The sequence below is a fragment of the Hemicordylus capensis genome, chromosome 1 (assembly GCF_027244095.1).
Source record: "Hemicordylus capensis ecotype Gifberg chromosome 1, rHemCap1.1.pri, whole genome shotgun sequence".
In the NCBI taxonomy this organism is placed as follows: Eukaryota; Metazoa; Chordata; class Lepidosauria; order Squamata; family Cordylidae; genus Hemicordylus; species Hemicordylus capensis.
In genome coordinates, this window is record NC_069657.1 from 434,994,394 (window position 1) to 435,011,495 (window position 17,102).

At 45.5% G+C, this 17,102-nt stretch overlaps 1 protein-coding gene across 9 annotated transcripts in view; it reads left to right on the forward strand.

Moving 5' to 3' along the window:
• Positions 1-2,202: 2,202 nt before the first annotated feature.
• Positions 2,203-17,102, forward strand: part of MAP4K3 (mitogen-activated protein kinase kinase kinase kinase 3) — a 122,304-nt gene continuing 107,404 nt past the window's right edge. For 4 of the 9 annotated variants that reach the window (XM_053242928.1, XM_053242935.1, XM_053242946.1 and 1 more), the window contains exons 1-2: positions 2,203-2,549; positions 12,290-12,347. In XM_053242928.1, the coding sequence (XP_053098903.1) occupies positions 2,442-2,549; positions 12,290-12,347 (166 nt within the window). In that variant the 5' untranslated portion in view covers positions 2,203-2,441. Of the gene's footprint in view, positions 2,550-12,289; positions 12,348-17,102 lie in introns of those variants that run through there. The other 5 variants (XM_053242960.1, XM_053242974.1, XM_053242950.1 and 2 more) reach the window with 3 other exon arrangements.

Below are 17,102 nucleotides of genomic sequence, written 5' to 3' on the forward strand. Positions count from 1 at the left end.
GACTAGACGGGCCTTGGGCCTGATCTAGCAGGGCTGTTCTTATGTAAGAGGGGTGGGCTGAACCTGAGTATTAGCCAGACAGTCAGGAGGGAGAGGCACTGCCTCTCCCCTGTCCTCTCCTAAGAAGACTTGATTTGCTTGAAGCTGAGAGGAGTCCTCCAATCAGGAGTTGACAGTGTGCCAGTGAATCGTGGAGAACATAAGAACAGCCCTGCTGGATCAGGCCCAAGGCCCATCTAGTCCAGCATCGTGTTTCGCACAGTGGCCCACCAGATGCCGCTGGAAGTGGGAGAGGGACAGCAAAGAATGAACTGCTGTCCAGACACTGCCCCCCACCCGGCCCAGGGACATTTGTGGTCCCCCCCCCTTGTTCAGTTATAACTGTGTCCCTGAATGGGACTTAAGTTAATCATGACTAACCTGTCTCTTTGATTTTGATGGTGCTTAATCATAACCCTTATACAGAGTGAGCACATTCTGTTTTTTTACAGCACTACCCTAGGCATGTTTACTCTGAAGTAAGTGTCACTATGTTAAATTGCAAATACTTCCAGAGAGGTAGCCCCCCTGTGACACTTTGTTGTTTTAAAAGAGGTTCATTCCCAGATAAATGTTCACTGAATGTGAGGCAATCAAAGGTATGTCTTGGGATAAAGACAGCCTTGAAGACCAGCTTTTAGTATGCTAACTAGGCCACAGTTAGCATTATTTTAAATCAAGATAGCGACAGTAAGCAACACAAAAGTAGGATAAAGGGCATAGAAATATTTGTAGTAAAACCACAATCTGCAGAATCATTTTGAACTAATTGAAGCAGAACAGATGTACTGACCAGAGGTTAAGAAAGCAACATATTAGTCTCTTAGTCATTAAGCTAGGAGGGGGAGTTAAACTTGTGGTGCTCTAAGGAGGGTGTGTTATTGAGACAAATCTGGTTTTAGGGGATCTTGTCTTGGAAATGTGGAAGGGGAGGAAAAAGCAAAGTGATGGAGAATGAGAATCGTCCTAGCTTAGTACGAAGTAAAGAACAGATATAAAGGGGAGAGTAATGTACAATGGGTTTTTTCCCTACCCATCACTGACACTGGCATGCACCTTTGCCTGACCTGAGGAACTGGTGGAGATGTATTTTTGTGGTGCTTGCTTATTTGGCTTTTGTGCTGAGGAGATTTAAAAGAAAGCCTTGAAATCTTATTTGATTCTTTTAACAATCTCTTGAACATTTTGAACCCACTGAGAAAGAAGAGCAATTAGGGCACTTCAGAAAGGAGAAAAAAGATTTTGTTCCTAAGTTTGGCCACCCTGTTGCCTTTTGTCCCACTGTTTGGAGTCATTTATAGGTTTCATAGTAAGTAGTCTCCCCCATTTTATCCTCAGAACAGTTTGGTAGGATGGTCTGAGAAAGACTGGCTGGTCCAAAGGCACAGGCCCCCTCAAGGGCACAGGCTCCAGCTAGGACACCGACGACTGACTGCTGCTGTACATGTGCTGGATATAAAGCGTGCATAATTGTACGTGCATACACTCATTGTGGATTACATGCGCCGTTGAACATGCCGTGTGAATGTTGCCCTCGTCTTGTGCTAGCTCCCTGTGCGTTTCCTGGCGGCGGACCTTCCCTGTGTATACCAGCTCGTCTGAAGGGTGGGACGGACGATTCCTTGACGAGTCTGCTAGCTTGCTATTTTGTATGTGTTGGACTGTGTGTCCCGCCGCCTTGGTGAAATGTCTGTATGGGCAAGTCCGGCTTTAGACGCCTGCCTGCCAGGCACAGATGGTCTCCCTTCTGTAGTGTGTGTATTCGGAGGCGAAAGGAGCGGAGGCAACCCCTGAAGGCAAGGGGCGAAGAAGGGGGCAATGGATGGTAATAACCCAGCAAGACACAGGTGCAGAAACTGCCGGAGGAGGACTTCGCCCGCTGCTCACCCACCAACATATGGCAGGCTGAAGCGAGAGAGGGCTTTTGCGTTTTTAGCAAAAAAAAAACGTACGCGACGTCGCGACCCCAGAGATATAGCGCCTCTCCCTGCCGCGCTCAAGCTCGCGCTTTGGCGCCCCTGTCCTCCTTCGGAACTTCAGCCGCCGCCAACACGTGAGGCCCTCGCGCTGGCCCCGCCTCCTCAAGCGTGCTCTGAGGAGTGCGACAGCGAACCTCCTCCCACCCCTGCCCCGCAGACAGCCGCCGGGCGGCTGAAGGTCCTCCGCGCCTGCGCAGACAGCGGCTCCGGGCGCCATGTTGGCTGAGCAGCAGGCCAGGGGGAGGTGGCGTTGGTGGTGAGCGCTCCCGAGTCTTTTGCTCCCTCCCCCCTCCTTTCCCCCCACCCGCCAACCTGCTCCCCCTCTCTCCTCCTTCCTCCCTTTCCCTCCGCTTCGCCCGCCCGCAGGCGGCTGTGACGGAGCGGGGCGAGGGAGGCGCCCCCTTCTCCGGGTGGCGGCGCACCATGAGTGTTGGCGGGGGACGGGTGTGCGACCTGTCCCGCAGGAACCCCCAGGAGGACTTCGAGCTCATCCAGCGCATCGGCAGCGGCACCTACGGCGACGTCTACAAGGTAAGCAAATTGGGGGGGGGGCGCAGGGGGAGACTCCCCTCCCCGCCTCCCGTCTCTCATCCTGCGCAGCTCGGCACTCCTCTCCCCCCCAACAGGAATTTGTGACCACCTCGCTGCACAGATTTGTCCCCCCCCCGTTATATTTTTAGGGAGAAGCAACAGGACTCCCCCCACTCCCCAGGGTCTTCTGGCCTGACCTCTCTTGTCTCTGTACAGTGTTCACTCTATTCCAACCTCCCCCCCCCCCCGCGCGCCAATCTCTCCCTTCTGCACCTCCACCCTTCCTTCTTGTTGTTTTGCAGCCTCGATCCACATCCTCTTCTGATGCCCTCTCCCTCCTGTGAGAGGCATGGGAGATGTCACCCCCGCCATGCCCCATCCCTGCTCCCTCTGCACTTTCTCGTGCCTGCTGCCACCACAGAGCTCCATCCTCCTTGTTTGACTAGTCGGTGTGGCTCCGCACACATACCTTCGTCATCCTGGCACAAACGTGACGCTCTCTCTAAACAAGAAAACCAGATGCTAAGCTGGCCTCTTGAGTGCAGCAGGCAGGCAGTCTTCCTAATTTGCCCCCCAGGGTGGAAGATGCAGGGGGTTGGCTTGGGGATGCAGACTATCTGTCAAGGCCCATGGTGGCATGTCAGTGTGATCATTGGTTTGCATCATAAGCCAAACCATCCCACCACCCCTTTCCTACTATTCCTCTCCTCCCTAATCTGTCAGTTAGATTCGTACTTCCCAGAAGAGCATGTTCAGTTGAGATCCAGTTTCCCTTACCAGGTTTGTCAGTCATCTTGCACTGACCCACTCTGTAGCCCAGCACACTCACTCCTCCTGGTCCCTCAACCAAGACCTCTCTTCTTCTGTGATCTTGTTAGTTCTCCCCACCCCCCAACCCAAAACAGCCCTCAGCCCTTCTCCCCCACCACCCTAGAGCCCATTATGTTGTGCTCCCTGCTCCCAGAGGCTTATCAGCCCAAATCTGTTTCAGCTGACCCTGGGGCTAGTAATCGGGGTTCTCCCTTGTTTGAGGGTTGCTAAGCTGGAGGCTTTCTCTTTCCTGCTAGAAGCTGTCAGTCTGATATCAAAAGAGTGTGTGTGGGGTGGTGATGAGATCTTTTCCCCTTTATGAGAATGAAGCTTTTTGGGCCTGTTGAGCTCTTGATGGTGAGGGTGTCATTCTTGAAGTTCTGCCACACACATGGTGTGGAAAGGACTCCTTTGAACCAGCGTTTCCATAAACTAGGGCACAGCTCCTGGCACAGCCATGCATTGAAATAAGAAGGGATGTCAAAGAGCTACAGCTGTAACTCCATACAAACAGGTGAAATGAATTTCCCTCACCTCTCTTTGCAAAGGAAAGGAGCGAGGAAACAAACTGCGCTTGCCTTGTCATTCACCAACACCTTCCTTTGACAGGCTCCTTAGGGCTTGTTCATAGCAACGTTCTAACATGTCTTTTAATCCAAGTTGGAACTTGGAGCAATGCTGTGCTCAGTATAAGAGCTACTGAAAACAGTTGACAGAACAATGCCGTTTTTTGTCTGTGTCTGTCTTTGAGTTCCCCTGCCCCCAACAATGAAAAATGACAAAAGGTAGTATGATAAAGCATGATGACAAGTACTTCATTAATAGCTTCAAACAGCGTATATTATACCCCTGATCCAGTGGCGCTTTCAATAAAAAAAATTATACCTAAAATATTGTTGTTCCTGATCCAGAGGTGCATGTAGTTCTAAACTGAGTTCTAAACCTGTCTGGGGAGGAATGGGAATCACTGTTCAGGAGGACTGTAAACAAATTAATAAGAGGAATGAATGGATTTGGGCTGTTTGGGATGCAGATAAGTTAGTGTACTGAAGTTACAGAACCTGGAGGAGTGACTCGGGGATGGGCCAGATTAAGAGGCAGATCTGAACTAGCAAATTGGACTGAGGAGATCAGTAATTCCAGCTGCAATTCTATATATGCTTTCCTGGAAGTTAGCCCTATTGAACATTTGGGAACTGAACATCTATAGAACAGAACTGTCAGTTTTCATTGGCGTTCCTATTAAAATGTTTTTGCATCCTTTAATTTAAAAAAAAATTAGGAAAAGATCAACCACTCTGATCTGAAAGTACATAGGTTAGAGGTAGTCGGATTAGAGGTTTTGAGAATGCTACTCATAGAAAAGAGTGAGTCAGTAGATAGACTGCTGGACTAGATGGATGTAGATACAAATATCACTAAAGTTGTATTTCCATTGGGTGACTTTGGAGGCATTTACTGCCCCAGTTTGCTGTCTTTAAAGAAGCTTCTGCAACCTTTCAGGCCTCTGGTAACTTATCAGGGTGGTTTTGAGGCTGAAATAAGGAAATAGTGTAAAACACTTGGATGTTATCTGCCTTTTACTAAGGTTTTGAGATAAATCTGGTCATTTTTCTTTAATTTTTTTAGAGGCTTCTCGCCTTTAGAGCACTATGTATTCAGTTACTGCAAAACTATTTCTGATACCACCATGGCTGGCAGTTGGGAGAAAAGTATGCTAGAAATGCATCTGTTATTCTCCTGTACACAACAGGGGCTGTGCATGTGCACGCATGTAAAACATACTCCAAACCACAAAAGATTTGGGCAAAATAAGTACATATTGCTTGCGTGATTTCTAAAGCCTAGAACTAGATCTGATTTCATTGACTTTTCTGATTCTGTAAAAATTCATTGAAGTGCTTAGTTGAATAGTTAAACATTTGTTTGTTCTCCTAAAATGGAAATGATGCTCAAAAGAATATGCATCCCCAATCCATGAACATCTTAAAATGTTGAAAAACCACAACATGCTAACTTAAAACATGACTTGCAAAGGATAGTGGCATAATATGTTGGATAATACAAGAAAATCAGGAAGTGCATTTTAAAGTTAACAGTATGTGAGCTATTTGAATACTAACATCTGCATCTAAGAATGTTTTGCACATACAACAGAGGAGGGGGTGACTTTTTAATAATTGACCCCCTCTTCTCTGCTTTCCCCAATTTCCTTCAAAAATATGTCCCTGAGGGGGGATGGGGCAGTGGGGACAGCAGAAAAAAGAGGGCTTGTCAAAAATTGCCCTTCCCCCTTTGCACATGCAAAATGTTCTTAAATGTGTGGTTTTTGCATGTATGTGAGCCAGAGGTCTTTCTTTGGCTTCTGTGAACATTATGAGGACCTTAACTAAGGTTGTGTAATTCTGAATAGTTAATGAGCCACTAACAAACTTGGCTTAATCAAAACAATCTGTAGCTAATGGAGCATTAACCATTAGCAGGAGTTCACAAGTGGATGCTAGTGGCAAACAGAAATTTCATTCTGACAACCAACAGAGAATGTTTCCAGGACACTCCTTGATAGGAGTAACAAGCTCTTAAAAATCTCCTGGCATCATGGGAGACAGAATGTGCTTCTTTCAAAATCAGGCTAGCTGGATCCTTTGCTGGGATGGTACAAACCGATGGGAAGGGCTTGCACAAACACATTTGTACCCTGCCTGCCACTCCTCCCCGTAAAATCCCTTTGTCAGACAGTGGATGCAAAAATATTCTCTTGGTTTGTTTACTTCAGTGGAGTACAAAGTGAGAAAACTGAACTGTGTTGGCTACCAAGTGCATCCAAAATTTATGGATCTCTGCCTGTTAGCTAATATTCACATTTCGGATGAGTGAAATAAAAAGATTGGGATGGGATATTTTGTGGCATCTGCAAATTGTGGCATCTTTGTATGCCACTGAGTATACATTCAACAGGAGCTGCAACCAATTGCAGCTCACTGATGAGTGCAAGTGTGTGTGTGTCACATTTACATTTTCCATTTGTAGATGTACTCCTAACAGTGGTCTTTAGTTTGAGGAGTTCTGTCTTGAAAGTGTATGAGAAATGGTCTGTGTTTGTCCAAACAAAATTGGGATAGTACAGTGTGTTTGCATTGTGTTTATTCCTTCGGCATGGCTGTGTCTTGCCATGGTCAGGGCACTGAGTGCCGGACTATGGGGGTCATACATATGGGTGGGGTGGGGTCATGGAAGCCTTCTGGCTGTTATCATAGTAGTGGTGCTAGTGTTTGTTGAGATGAGTGCTGCATGCCAAGCCAGGGATTGGAACTTAAAGGTATGGGTTTTGAGCAAAGACAAAATTTAATTTGTGGGTTTACTTAGTGGTATGTTTGAGAACCTCAGTCCAAGTCCATGTCAGTAGAGTGTGCCAGCTGCTGAATCCATGCTGCCAGAGTTGCCCAGAGTCCTAATTTTTACCACCCATCTAAAGTTCAAAAAATAATATATCAAAATATATAAAATTAGCTCAAAATTATGAAATATAAGTGGATTTCTCCTCATTGCAAGATGATTTATGGTGCTCTCCTCATCGTGTAGGTGCATGTGGTGGTGGAATATAGAAAGTTCCACACAACTTGGGATTTGAGACTTGCAATGCTTAAATCAGCTTGTGTTCCTCGTGTATAATAGACCCTTTACAGGACCCTTTTCCATATGAATCAGTGCTATATAGTGAGTGCAGAGTCATCTTGCAATGGAAAAATTCCCAGGATACTGCCAACTCTTTTGCTTTCAAAAGAAGTAGTACTTCTCTCTAATGGACAGAGGCATTCTGGGAATAGATGTGGAAGGCCCTACTTGGGTGGTAATGACTTCTCCTTTAAAAAGAGAACTTAAAAAGTTGCATGCAGTATTCATATTCTCTCCCTGGTTTTACTCCTCATATAGGATAAGAATGCAGGAGTTTAACCTGCACTCTATATGTAAAATGCTCACTGCCATATAGAGAGGTTTTATACATCTGATCTGAGCCTTGGAGTTTCTTGGTTAACATATGTGGTACTGTTCTGATAAAGTTGATTAATTCACCTAACCATTTTTCAAGAAAGCATGTTGTGCAGCTTGTTGATCATTCTGTTGTTCATTAGCTGGCATTTCATACCAAACGGTGCCTACTTACTTATTGGCTTTGTTTGTTGGAGCTTGAACTATGATAATCGGTTATAAAACCTGGCAGAGAGAACCTCACATTTCACCCAGAAATGTAGTTTTTGAAGAGTAAAGCAGAGAATTAATCATTTGACAGCTGTAAAAATCCCACAGTTTACTGATACGATTTCCCATTGCTGTTGGAGATAGTGCAGCTATCTTGTTTGGGTCTGTTGCACAGTCAACCCTCCTTTGTGTTCAAGGCAGCTAACAAGATCACCATTGCTTGGAATTACAGTACAGAACTATAACGTTCATATGAAAAAATATTCTTGTTGGAAACTTGGAGAGCTGGATTTGGACTAGAGATGTGCACGAACCTTGGTTTGTGCAGTGGTTCGAATACAAAACAGTCTGTAGTTTGGCAAACTGTTTGTGGCAGTCTGGCCCAGCCACAAACCAGTTTGGCAGTTTGAGGGTGGTGCCGGGGTGGTGGTGCAGTGGCAAGTGGCACCTTTAAAAGTGAGTAGAGCAGGTCCTTACCTGCATGCCCGCCACTCCATGCCATGTTTGTGCTGGCACCATGCATAGGCTGGAGCAGTGGGCACGCAGGGAAGGATCTGCTCTACTCACTTTTAAAGATGCCCCCCGCCACCACCCTCGAACTGCCTCCTGGTTTGGGGTTGGGCTGAACTGGCACAAACTGGTTTGTAAAACCACAAACTGGTTCTTATACGAACCACTGCACAAACTGGCGTTTGTTCACATCTCTAATTTGGACCTTCTCTTGGCTGCTGGTCTTCCAGGGGCAGCAAAGTGATGACAAGTGTAGGCTGTTTTTGGCTTCTAACTCTGCTGCTGACACTTGATGGTTTTATAAGGCAGTAGCAATGATTTTAAATTGAGGGATGGGGTTGATTCAGCCACCACTTGCATTGTTGTTCTTCTTTTGCATTGGTTCAGATTATGTCCATGGCAAGGTCCCATGACTTGCATTAGCGACTGGGATCCAGAAACCTCTCCTAAGGCGGGGGTTGGTGGGTGGGTATAGGTTGATAGGCTTGACATTTGTTACTTAGACCAAGGTTACACTAAAACCTGTACAGCCTGCCAGATAGCACTCTTGAATCATTTCTAAGATAAGATGCAGTAACTCATAAGAGTTCAGTATACCAGTAGAGAGGCAGAATTTGGAAGACTGCTCTGGTTTCCTTCTGTGGAGAGTCCGCCTTCTTCATGGTGTTTTTAAACATGTAGTGTTGTTGTTGGTATACAGAGGTTGAAGGGGACATAATAGAGACACAATGTGTTGTATAGGCCTGGGAACTATAAAGAGAGACCTCTAAAGGAGTAGTTATTTCTCTGTGCGGAATGAATTTTGTTCTGGGCAGCAGTATCAAGGCAGTGTGTGTGTGCACGTGCATTCAGAATGGGGCCTTCCTGATTCAGCCTGAGCAGAATCTAAAATGAGCTGGGCGGACATCCAAAAACTTGTGAGCGTGCACACGTGTGCATGCCTTAGAGGGTCAGTGCTTCAGAGGATTGGTCAGTTGTTCACCTGGACACTGACACTGGTGAAAAGGTGGCTTGACATAATTCTCTCAGGGATTGGTTAGAGGCCCTGACAGTTCTAAAGTGAGGTCTGTATAAAGAGCTTTGAGAGGAGATGGGGTGGAGAAGACAGCAAAGGAACACATGGCTTTCTGCCTTCAGTCCTCTTCCTCAGACAAGCCAAAGCTGGAGCAGGCAAGGAGAGCTGGTCACTTAGGGAGTGGCAGCACTCTAGGACTCTCCTAGGAGCTAAGGGGCTGAGCCTCCAGGAAGAGTCACCTGGAAGAGTTATGACTGGTCTCCAGAAGTCTGGAGAAGGACCAGAAAAAAGACATCAGCATGTCTGGAAGCCTTTTAGTTAGTATGGCGGAAATGCATGAACCTATAAGGAAGGAAGGTTCAGTTCCAACTGCCAAGTGCCAGGCTGGACCCAGAGCAGCAGAGAGACCTGGAGCATTTATGGAGACAGCACACTTTTACAACAGTAGAGGTTCCACTGGGGAGGTGCTAGTAGAAATCTGGCTTTCGACTGGGTTAAGAGCTGGAATTGATCTACACCAAAAATCTCTCTCTATCTCTCTCTATATAATTCTCAGACGTACGCGTTGCTAATAACATTCATGGCAGCTCTCGCGAGAGTTTGCGAGCGGGAGGAGGGGGAGAGGAAAATGACAGTGGTGGGGAAGATAAGGCCGACGGGCAGGCCAGTGAACAGGTGGGCTGGCAGGGAGAGAAAGCAGCGGCCAGGGGTGGGTGGGGAGAAAATGAAAGTGGCAGCTGCAGGGAGGGGAGAAAGTGGCGGCGGCGGGGGGGGAGGAGAGAAAGTGGTAGCTGGGCGGGGTGGGGGGGAGAAACAGCTGGGAAAAGTGGCTGAGAGAAAAAACATTGGAGGGGGGGAAGAGGAGGGGGAGGGCTGAAAACAAGGGGCCGAGAATGAGGGTGAACTTAAGGCACAGATCCTCTGCGCGCGAGCCAGCTAGTAATCAATAATTCACAGGAGAAATGGTTCTATTTGTTTAAAACATCTTTTTATTTTAGTATGTAAACATAACATATAATATTTTAATAAAAGATTTTTTAAAAAAATTAAAGAAGTCTTTGAGTTTTGGTTCTACCACATCTAAAGCCTTTAACCATTTATTAAGTGGGAAAGGTTACAGCAATTTAATTAGAGATTTGTTGGCAGCAGGGCACATTGGAGTTTGGTAAAGCTATAAAATAAGCTAGATGTGGGAAGTGTGAGGTTAGAATTTCCAAGGTCAAATCCTCCACATTACCGATTGATCATATTGGCCCGTCCTCACACCATCCTCTAACATACGCTGGAAGTATAGCATGACTAATAGGCATAACCAGCAAAATGGCCTTTCTATATAGCTTTTTAAAAATGGATTACATTATATCCCACCTTTCCTCCAAGGGTCTCAGGGCAATGTACATGGATCTTCCCATTGTTTTAATCTTAGCAGTAACCTTGTGAAGTTGGTTAGGGTATGTAAACTTATTCAAATGTTGTTAGAACTCAGTCTTTTTACCATTTGAAAAGTTTCACAAATATAGTGAATGTTTAAAATGGAAATAAAGGGGAAATGTTATTTAAATCCTACTATTCCATTAGCTAAAACCTACTATTCTGTGTGATCTGTGAACTAATTCACGTAGAAAAACAGTTACACAGGTTTCTTTAACTCCCTTTTTAATAACTTGGCTTTCATTCAGTCAGAAAATAGGATCCGTCCGATGTAAGCAGACCCCATACATGTGTTTCTTGGTATTTAAGATACATTTAGCTGTTGGTGAAGGTGATGCTTATGTTTTTCACTCTCTTGTCTTGGTGGCTTTAAATTTAACTTCTAATCGGGTCTATGACAATGTGTACTTCTAATTATAAAAGTTTAGGTTGTGCCAATAACTCAGTTGGTTTGTATGTAATAAATGGTGGTTTAGAGTAGCCCTGCGCTTGCATGCTCTCCCTCACACACTTTGCTTGATCGGTAACTTCTGGGTTTTCAGCAAATCATGGTTTGCCATTGCACCCAAACTGGCAAACTGTCGTTTGCATGAATCCTTGAGATCAGAGTTGGGAGCCAGGCTCAAACTCTGCAGGACATGTAAATAGCTTGATATGTTAGTTTAAATCAAATGACTAACTAGGTTTGCCAAACATGAGGAAGTTACTAATCCAGCAGAGTGTGATGGTGGGAAGAAGTATGTTGTTTATTCAGAACAGTCTAGTTCTCATGGCATGGCAAACCTATGTGTGGTGGGGATTCATGCAGAAAAGGAGACATGATTAAATACACTCCTCTGTAATGGTAAGGGTAAAGTTGTGCTGTCGAGTCGGTGTCGACGTGGTTTTCTTTGGTAGAATACAGGAGGGGTTTACCATTGCCATCTCCCGTGCAGTATGAGATAATGCCTTTCAGTATCTTCCTATATCGCTGCTGCCCAATATAGGTGTTTCCCATAGTCTCGGAGATTCAAACCAGCAACCTCTTGCTCCCTAGGCAAGTTACTTCCCTGCTGCACCATTAGGTGGCTTACACTCCTCTGTACCAATAAATAAATAAATAAATCACTGCAAGTAGAAAAACTAGATCTTAGGGAGAGAGCTAGGCTTAGAACTGTCCTCTCTAACATGGCTTTTCCCCCTGTTGAAGGTATGTGTGCAAACACATGTGCAGAAGAGCATTTATTTATGTAAGAGCCTGTCCTGAACAGTGATACAAGCCAGACATTAGTTTCACACTTCACTAAATTAAACAGTTTTCAGTACAGTACCAAGCCTTTTAGTAATATTAAATAATTGTCATTATTAACTGTATAGCTGTATATATGAGAGACATGGTCTATTAGAAGAATTATACAAATGCATTAATTACTGGCACATCAAACGGTTAAAGCTATCTCTGGTGGTAATGACTTGGAAAAAAGAAATTGTATTACAATAAATTGTATCACTAATTATAATTTAAATAATTTAATACCAATAGCTAGTCTTTTCCATAAACTAACTAGATGCATTGTATCTTTGTTCATGATTTTTAACAAAAGCAAAATCTTGTGTGGTCTGCCACTTTCCCACCATATAGCATTCAATTATTTTAAAATTCTGCCTTTCAACCCACCAGGGTTCTTAAAGGTTCTTTCATTTGAAGTCAGGTCCCCTGTTTCTAATGTTTGAAATGTTTTAATAGCACTGTTATCCTTCTTATTTAAAATCTTATTTTTCTTTTTCTAAATAGGCTCGGAATGTTATCACAAGTGAATTGGCTGCGATTAAAGTAATAAAGTTAGAACCAGGTGAGCATTTTGCTCTTTCTACATTTCTGATTCCTGTATTTACCAGTTCCCTCGTTTTCTCTCTCTCTCTCTCTCTCTGTAGTGAATATCAATGTCACAAATAATTTACTTAGTGACTAATTTCACTTAATTATAGACTCTCATCAGAGTGCTTTTAAACAGTATTCAGTTCTTCATTCTCCTGAAAATGCATATTGCCACAAAGCACTTACTGAAATGTTAAGTATATTTTGTATCTCTTGAATATTACCAAGTACAGTGTCCTAATGTATCTGTTTCAAAGTTCTTCAAAGAGAAATTTTTAGTGTTTAGAGAAATTTGTAAAGATATGTGTTACAGTATTGTAGATATTTTATTATAGAATTCTAGGTATGTATATTTTGACTTGACTATCTATCTATCTATCTATCTATCATATTTCTATACCGCCTGATATCTACATCTCTTGGTGGTGTACGAAATTTAAAATATTATAAGTTACAAATTAAAATACATAATAGAAACAATTGAATAAAATAGATATTTATATTGCTAATGTTCTTGTTTCAGATTGATAGTAATTTTTGTATGGGCACTGCAGACAATTATCTTTAGTCTAAGCTTTTTGGTTGTAGCATATTATGTTAGTTTTGTGAGAATTTTGAAATTTGCTTTTCTTTATAATTTTTGTATTGCTCTGTCCCTGCCTCCCAATACTCAAAATGATGTAAAGAAATAAAAACAATGTTAAAATTGCATTAAAAGTATTAAAAACCAAGGGCAAAAGGGCAACAAATTCTATTCTGTGGCAGTGCCCAAGGTGGTTCCTAAGAGTGGGTCTTAGCTGAAGTGAAAAACCTAAAGACAAAGAGTGGGTGCCACAACTCCAAAGCTCTTGTGTGTTTCTTCAGTAGCCTTGCCCATCTAAGGTCCGGATAACTAGCAAGTAATGGCTTATTAATGCATCTTCACAATTTAATGATTAAGGCATGCCAGTGTTCTGTTCCTTAGCTTATCTATCACAAAGGGCAGAATTCTCCATTCTAAGCTTTTTAACTTGGGAAGAATGGGGGTGGATCGTACCCCGTTTGAGAAGGGGGTGGAAATCAGCAAAGTGCCATTAGTCAAATAATTAATTCACAAGGAAGATTCTAACTCTGAAAAACAAGCTTCTACAAATCAGGTTTGTAAAGCAGATGGTTCATTCTTATTTACCCCCCCAGACCATTAGAAGAGAAAGTGAAAGAAATAAGAACTTGGTCTGTTTAGGGGTATAGAAAATATATTGTGTGTTTTGCCTCAATGCTCCTTTCCTACAAGAAATGGAAAGAACAGGTTCTGGTATAAGCATCTACAGGCATAAAGGGTGGTTTATGTTATTAATCTGCATTGTGTGGCGTCTCTTTGATCCCTGCACTATATGTGCATAGAACTTTCAGTTTCCAATGCAATGCAATGATGGTTGGCAATACCCCTAGATCTGTATTAGTATAAACTGCAGTTTACACAGTTTTACAAGGGGGTGGTGAGTGAAACACCACAGAGTACTTAACCTCATTAAGGTTGATCCTGACCTGAAACACAGGAGTCGCAAAACACTGAAAACAAAGTCTTATGATTTTTGTCCCTTCTCAAATGAGGCACAATCCACCTTAGTTCTTTTCAAGGGTTAATGACAACTAGAAAAAAAAATTGGCAGCAGAAAGATTGGCATAACTTAGTCATATGTTATGACTAAGCAAGGAGACCTGCCAGAAGCAAGTGGGAAGGTAACAGGGGGAGCAGGGCCATTCCATCTGCCTTGCTGGGACTCACCATCTAGCCCCTCTGCCTCCTGTGGACATTCCAGCACAGACGGAGTGCAGCCTGCTTGTTGGCTGCCAAGTTCCAGCTGGCTGGTTGCCAGTGTCCCAGATTGCTGAGCTCTACCACCTGCTGCCTGTCCTGGGAGCTGCTCATGAGAGGGGTGGCTTCTGGAGCTTGCAAGCTTAAAAGCAAGGAGGCTTGCCAAAGGCGTAGCTGTCAGGCCGCCTGTAGGCGGCCACCAAAGGGGGCCAGCCTTTGGGGCTGGGCCTTCAGGGGTGGGGCTGGGGAGTTGGGTTGCGCCAGGCCTTTTGCAGACATGTGTTTGGGCTCTCTTGAGTGGAATGGTGCTGGGAGTGTGCCTGGCAATTCGGGGGCAGCTATTATTGTAGTGGTGGGGAATAGAAGAATTGGCGCTGGCAGAGCAGCTGGCCGTTACAGGGGAAGTGAAATCAGTAATTTAGTAACTGTTTCCACTTCCAACTGCTCTGTCAACTCTCAGGCCTTGGGGAGCAGCTCCAGTGACCCACAGAATCTGGCCTTGCTCATCTGCAATGCCAGGTCAGTTCAGAATCAGACCTAAATTGTCCACCACCTGGCATGTATAACTGAGACCTGCTTGGGGGAGGCGAGTGGTCCAGTGTGGGTTCAGCTTCTCCCACCAGGTTACTCTGTTGTGGAGCAGGCCAGGGGAAGTGGGCGGGGGGTGGGTGGAGTGGCTGTGGTCCACAAGAATACCATTTCCTTTACCAGGGCCCCTGTGAGACAGCTGACTTATAGTGAGTGCATATTTTTGAGGCTGGGAACTAGGGATAGATTGGGGATTCTGTTGGTGTACCGTCCACCCTGCTGCCCAACTGACTCCCTAACTGAGCTGACGGAGCTGGTCGCGGAGTTGGTGTTGGAGTCTCCTAGACTTTTGGTGCTGGGGGACTTCAATATCCACTTTGAGGCTGGTTTGTCTGGTGCGGCTCAGGAGCTCCTAGCAGTCATGACAACTATGGGCCAATCCAAATTTGTTTCTGAACCAACTCATGTTGCCGGCCATGCACTCGATTTGGTCTTTTGTTTGGGTCAGGGGGGTGTTGCATGGGTGGGGAATCCAGTGGTTTCCCCATTGTCGTGGACGGACCACTGCCTGGTTAAGGTTGGTCTCACAGCCGCAATCCACCCCTGCGGGGGTGGTGGACCTATTAGGATCGTCCGTCCAAAAAGGCTGCTGGACCCAGCGGGATTTCAAAAGGCCTTGGAGGATTTTGACGTTGGTGCGGCCGGTGATTCTGTCGATGCCCTGGTGAGAACCTGGAATAGGGAGCTCAACAGTGCAGTAGACATGATTGCTCCCAAGCGTCCCTTCCGACCTGCTTCAAAAATGGCCCCTTGGTATACTGAGGAGTTGTGGGGGCTGAAGCGGTTGGGTAGGTGACTAGAGTGCAAGTGGAGGAGAACTCGGTTCGAATATGACAGGATTCAACATGTGACCCATTTGAAGGCTTATGCGGTGGCAGTGCACATGGCAAAAAAGAGATTCTGGTCTGCGCATATTGCGGCTGCAGGTTCATGCTTGGCAGAACTATCCCGGGTTGTGAGGAGTTTGGTTTCTGCTTCTTCCAATCAGTCCCTGGAGCTGCTCTGCTGTCATGCCTTTAGTGGGGTTTTTGCGAATAAGATCTCCTGTATTCGGGCCAACCTGGACTCCACTATTTCTGCAAGTTCTATGGAGGAGGTGTCCAGCAATCGCTCTTGCAATATTAGATTGGATCAGTTTCAATCTGTGACTCCTGAGGATGTGGACAAGCTGCTTGGGGCGGTGCGGCCTACCACCTGTTCTCTGGATCCTTGCCCGACTTGGCTGCTTCTGTCTAGCAGGGAGATTGTTGGAGGTGGCCTAGTTAATATCATAAATGCATCGCTGAGGGAGGGTAGAGTGCCCCCCTGTCTGAAAGAGGCAATGGTTAGACCACTCTTAAAGAAGCCTTCCCTGGATCCCTTAGTGATGGACAGTTACAGGCCAGTCTCCCTTGGTTGGGCAAGGTGATTGAGAGAGTGGTGGCCGACCAGCTCCAGGCAGTCTTGGAGGAAACTGATTATCTAGACCCATTTCAAACTGGCTTTAGAGCTGGCTGTGGGGTTGAGACAGCCTTGGTTGGCCTGATGGATGACTTTTACCGGGGAATCAGCAGAGGGAGTGTGACTCTGCTGGTTCTTCTGGATCTCTCAGCGGCGTTCAATACCATCGACCATGGTATCCTTCTGGATTGCCTGGGGGAGTTGGGGATAGAGGGCACTGCTTTGCAGTGGTTCTGTTCCTATCTCTCAGGTAGATTCCAGATGGTGGAGCTTGGTGACAGTTGCTCCTCAAAACAGGAGTCCCTCAGGGCTCCATTCTGTCACCAATGCTTTTTAACATCTACATGAAACCGCTGGGTGAGGTCCTCAGGAGGTTTGGTGCTGGGTGTTATCAGTATGCTTGCTGATGACACCCAAATCTACTTCTTTTCATCTTCAGGAAAATGGCACTCATTCTCTAAATGCCTGCCTACAGGCAGTAATGGGCTGGATGAGGGATAACAAATTGAAGCTGAATCCAAGCAAGACGGAGGTGCTCATTGTGGGGGCTCAGAATCTGAGGGGTGAGTTAGATCTCCCTGTGCTGGATGGGGTTACACTCCCCCAGAAGGAGCAGGTGCGCAGCTTGGGAGTACTCCTGGACCCAGGCCTCACCCTGGTATCTCAGGTGGAGACCATGGCCAGGAGTGCTTTCTATCAGCTTCGGCTGATTCGACAGCTGCGCCCATTCCTTGAAGAGGATGACCTCAAAACAGTGGTGCATCAGCTGGTAACCTCCTGGCTTGACTATTGCAGTGCGCTCTACGTGGGGCTGCCTTTGTACGTAGTCCGGAAACTTCATTTAGTTCAAAATGCGGCAGCCAGTTTGGTCTCTGGGGCAACCCGGAGAGACCATATGATGCC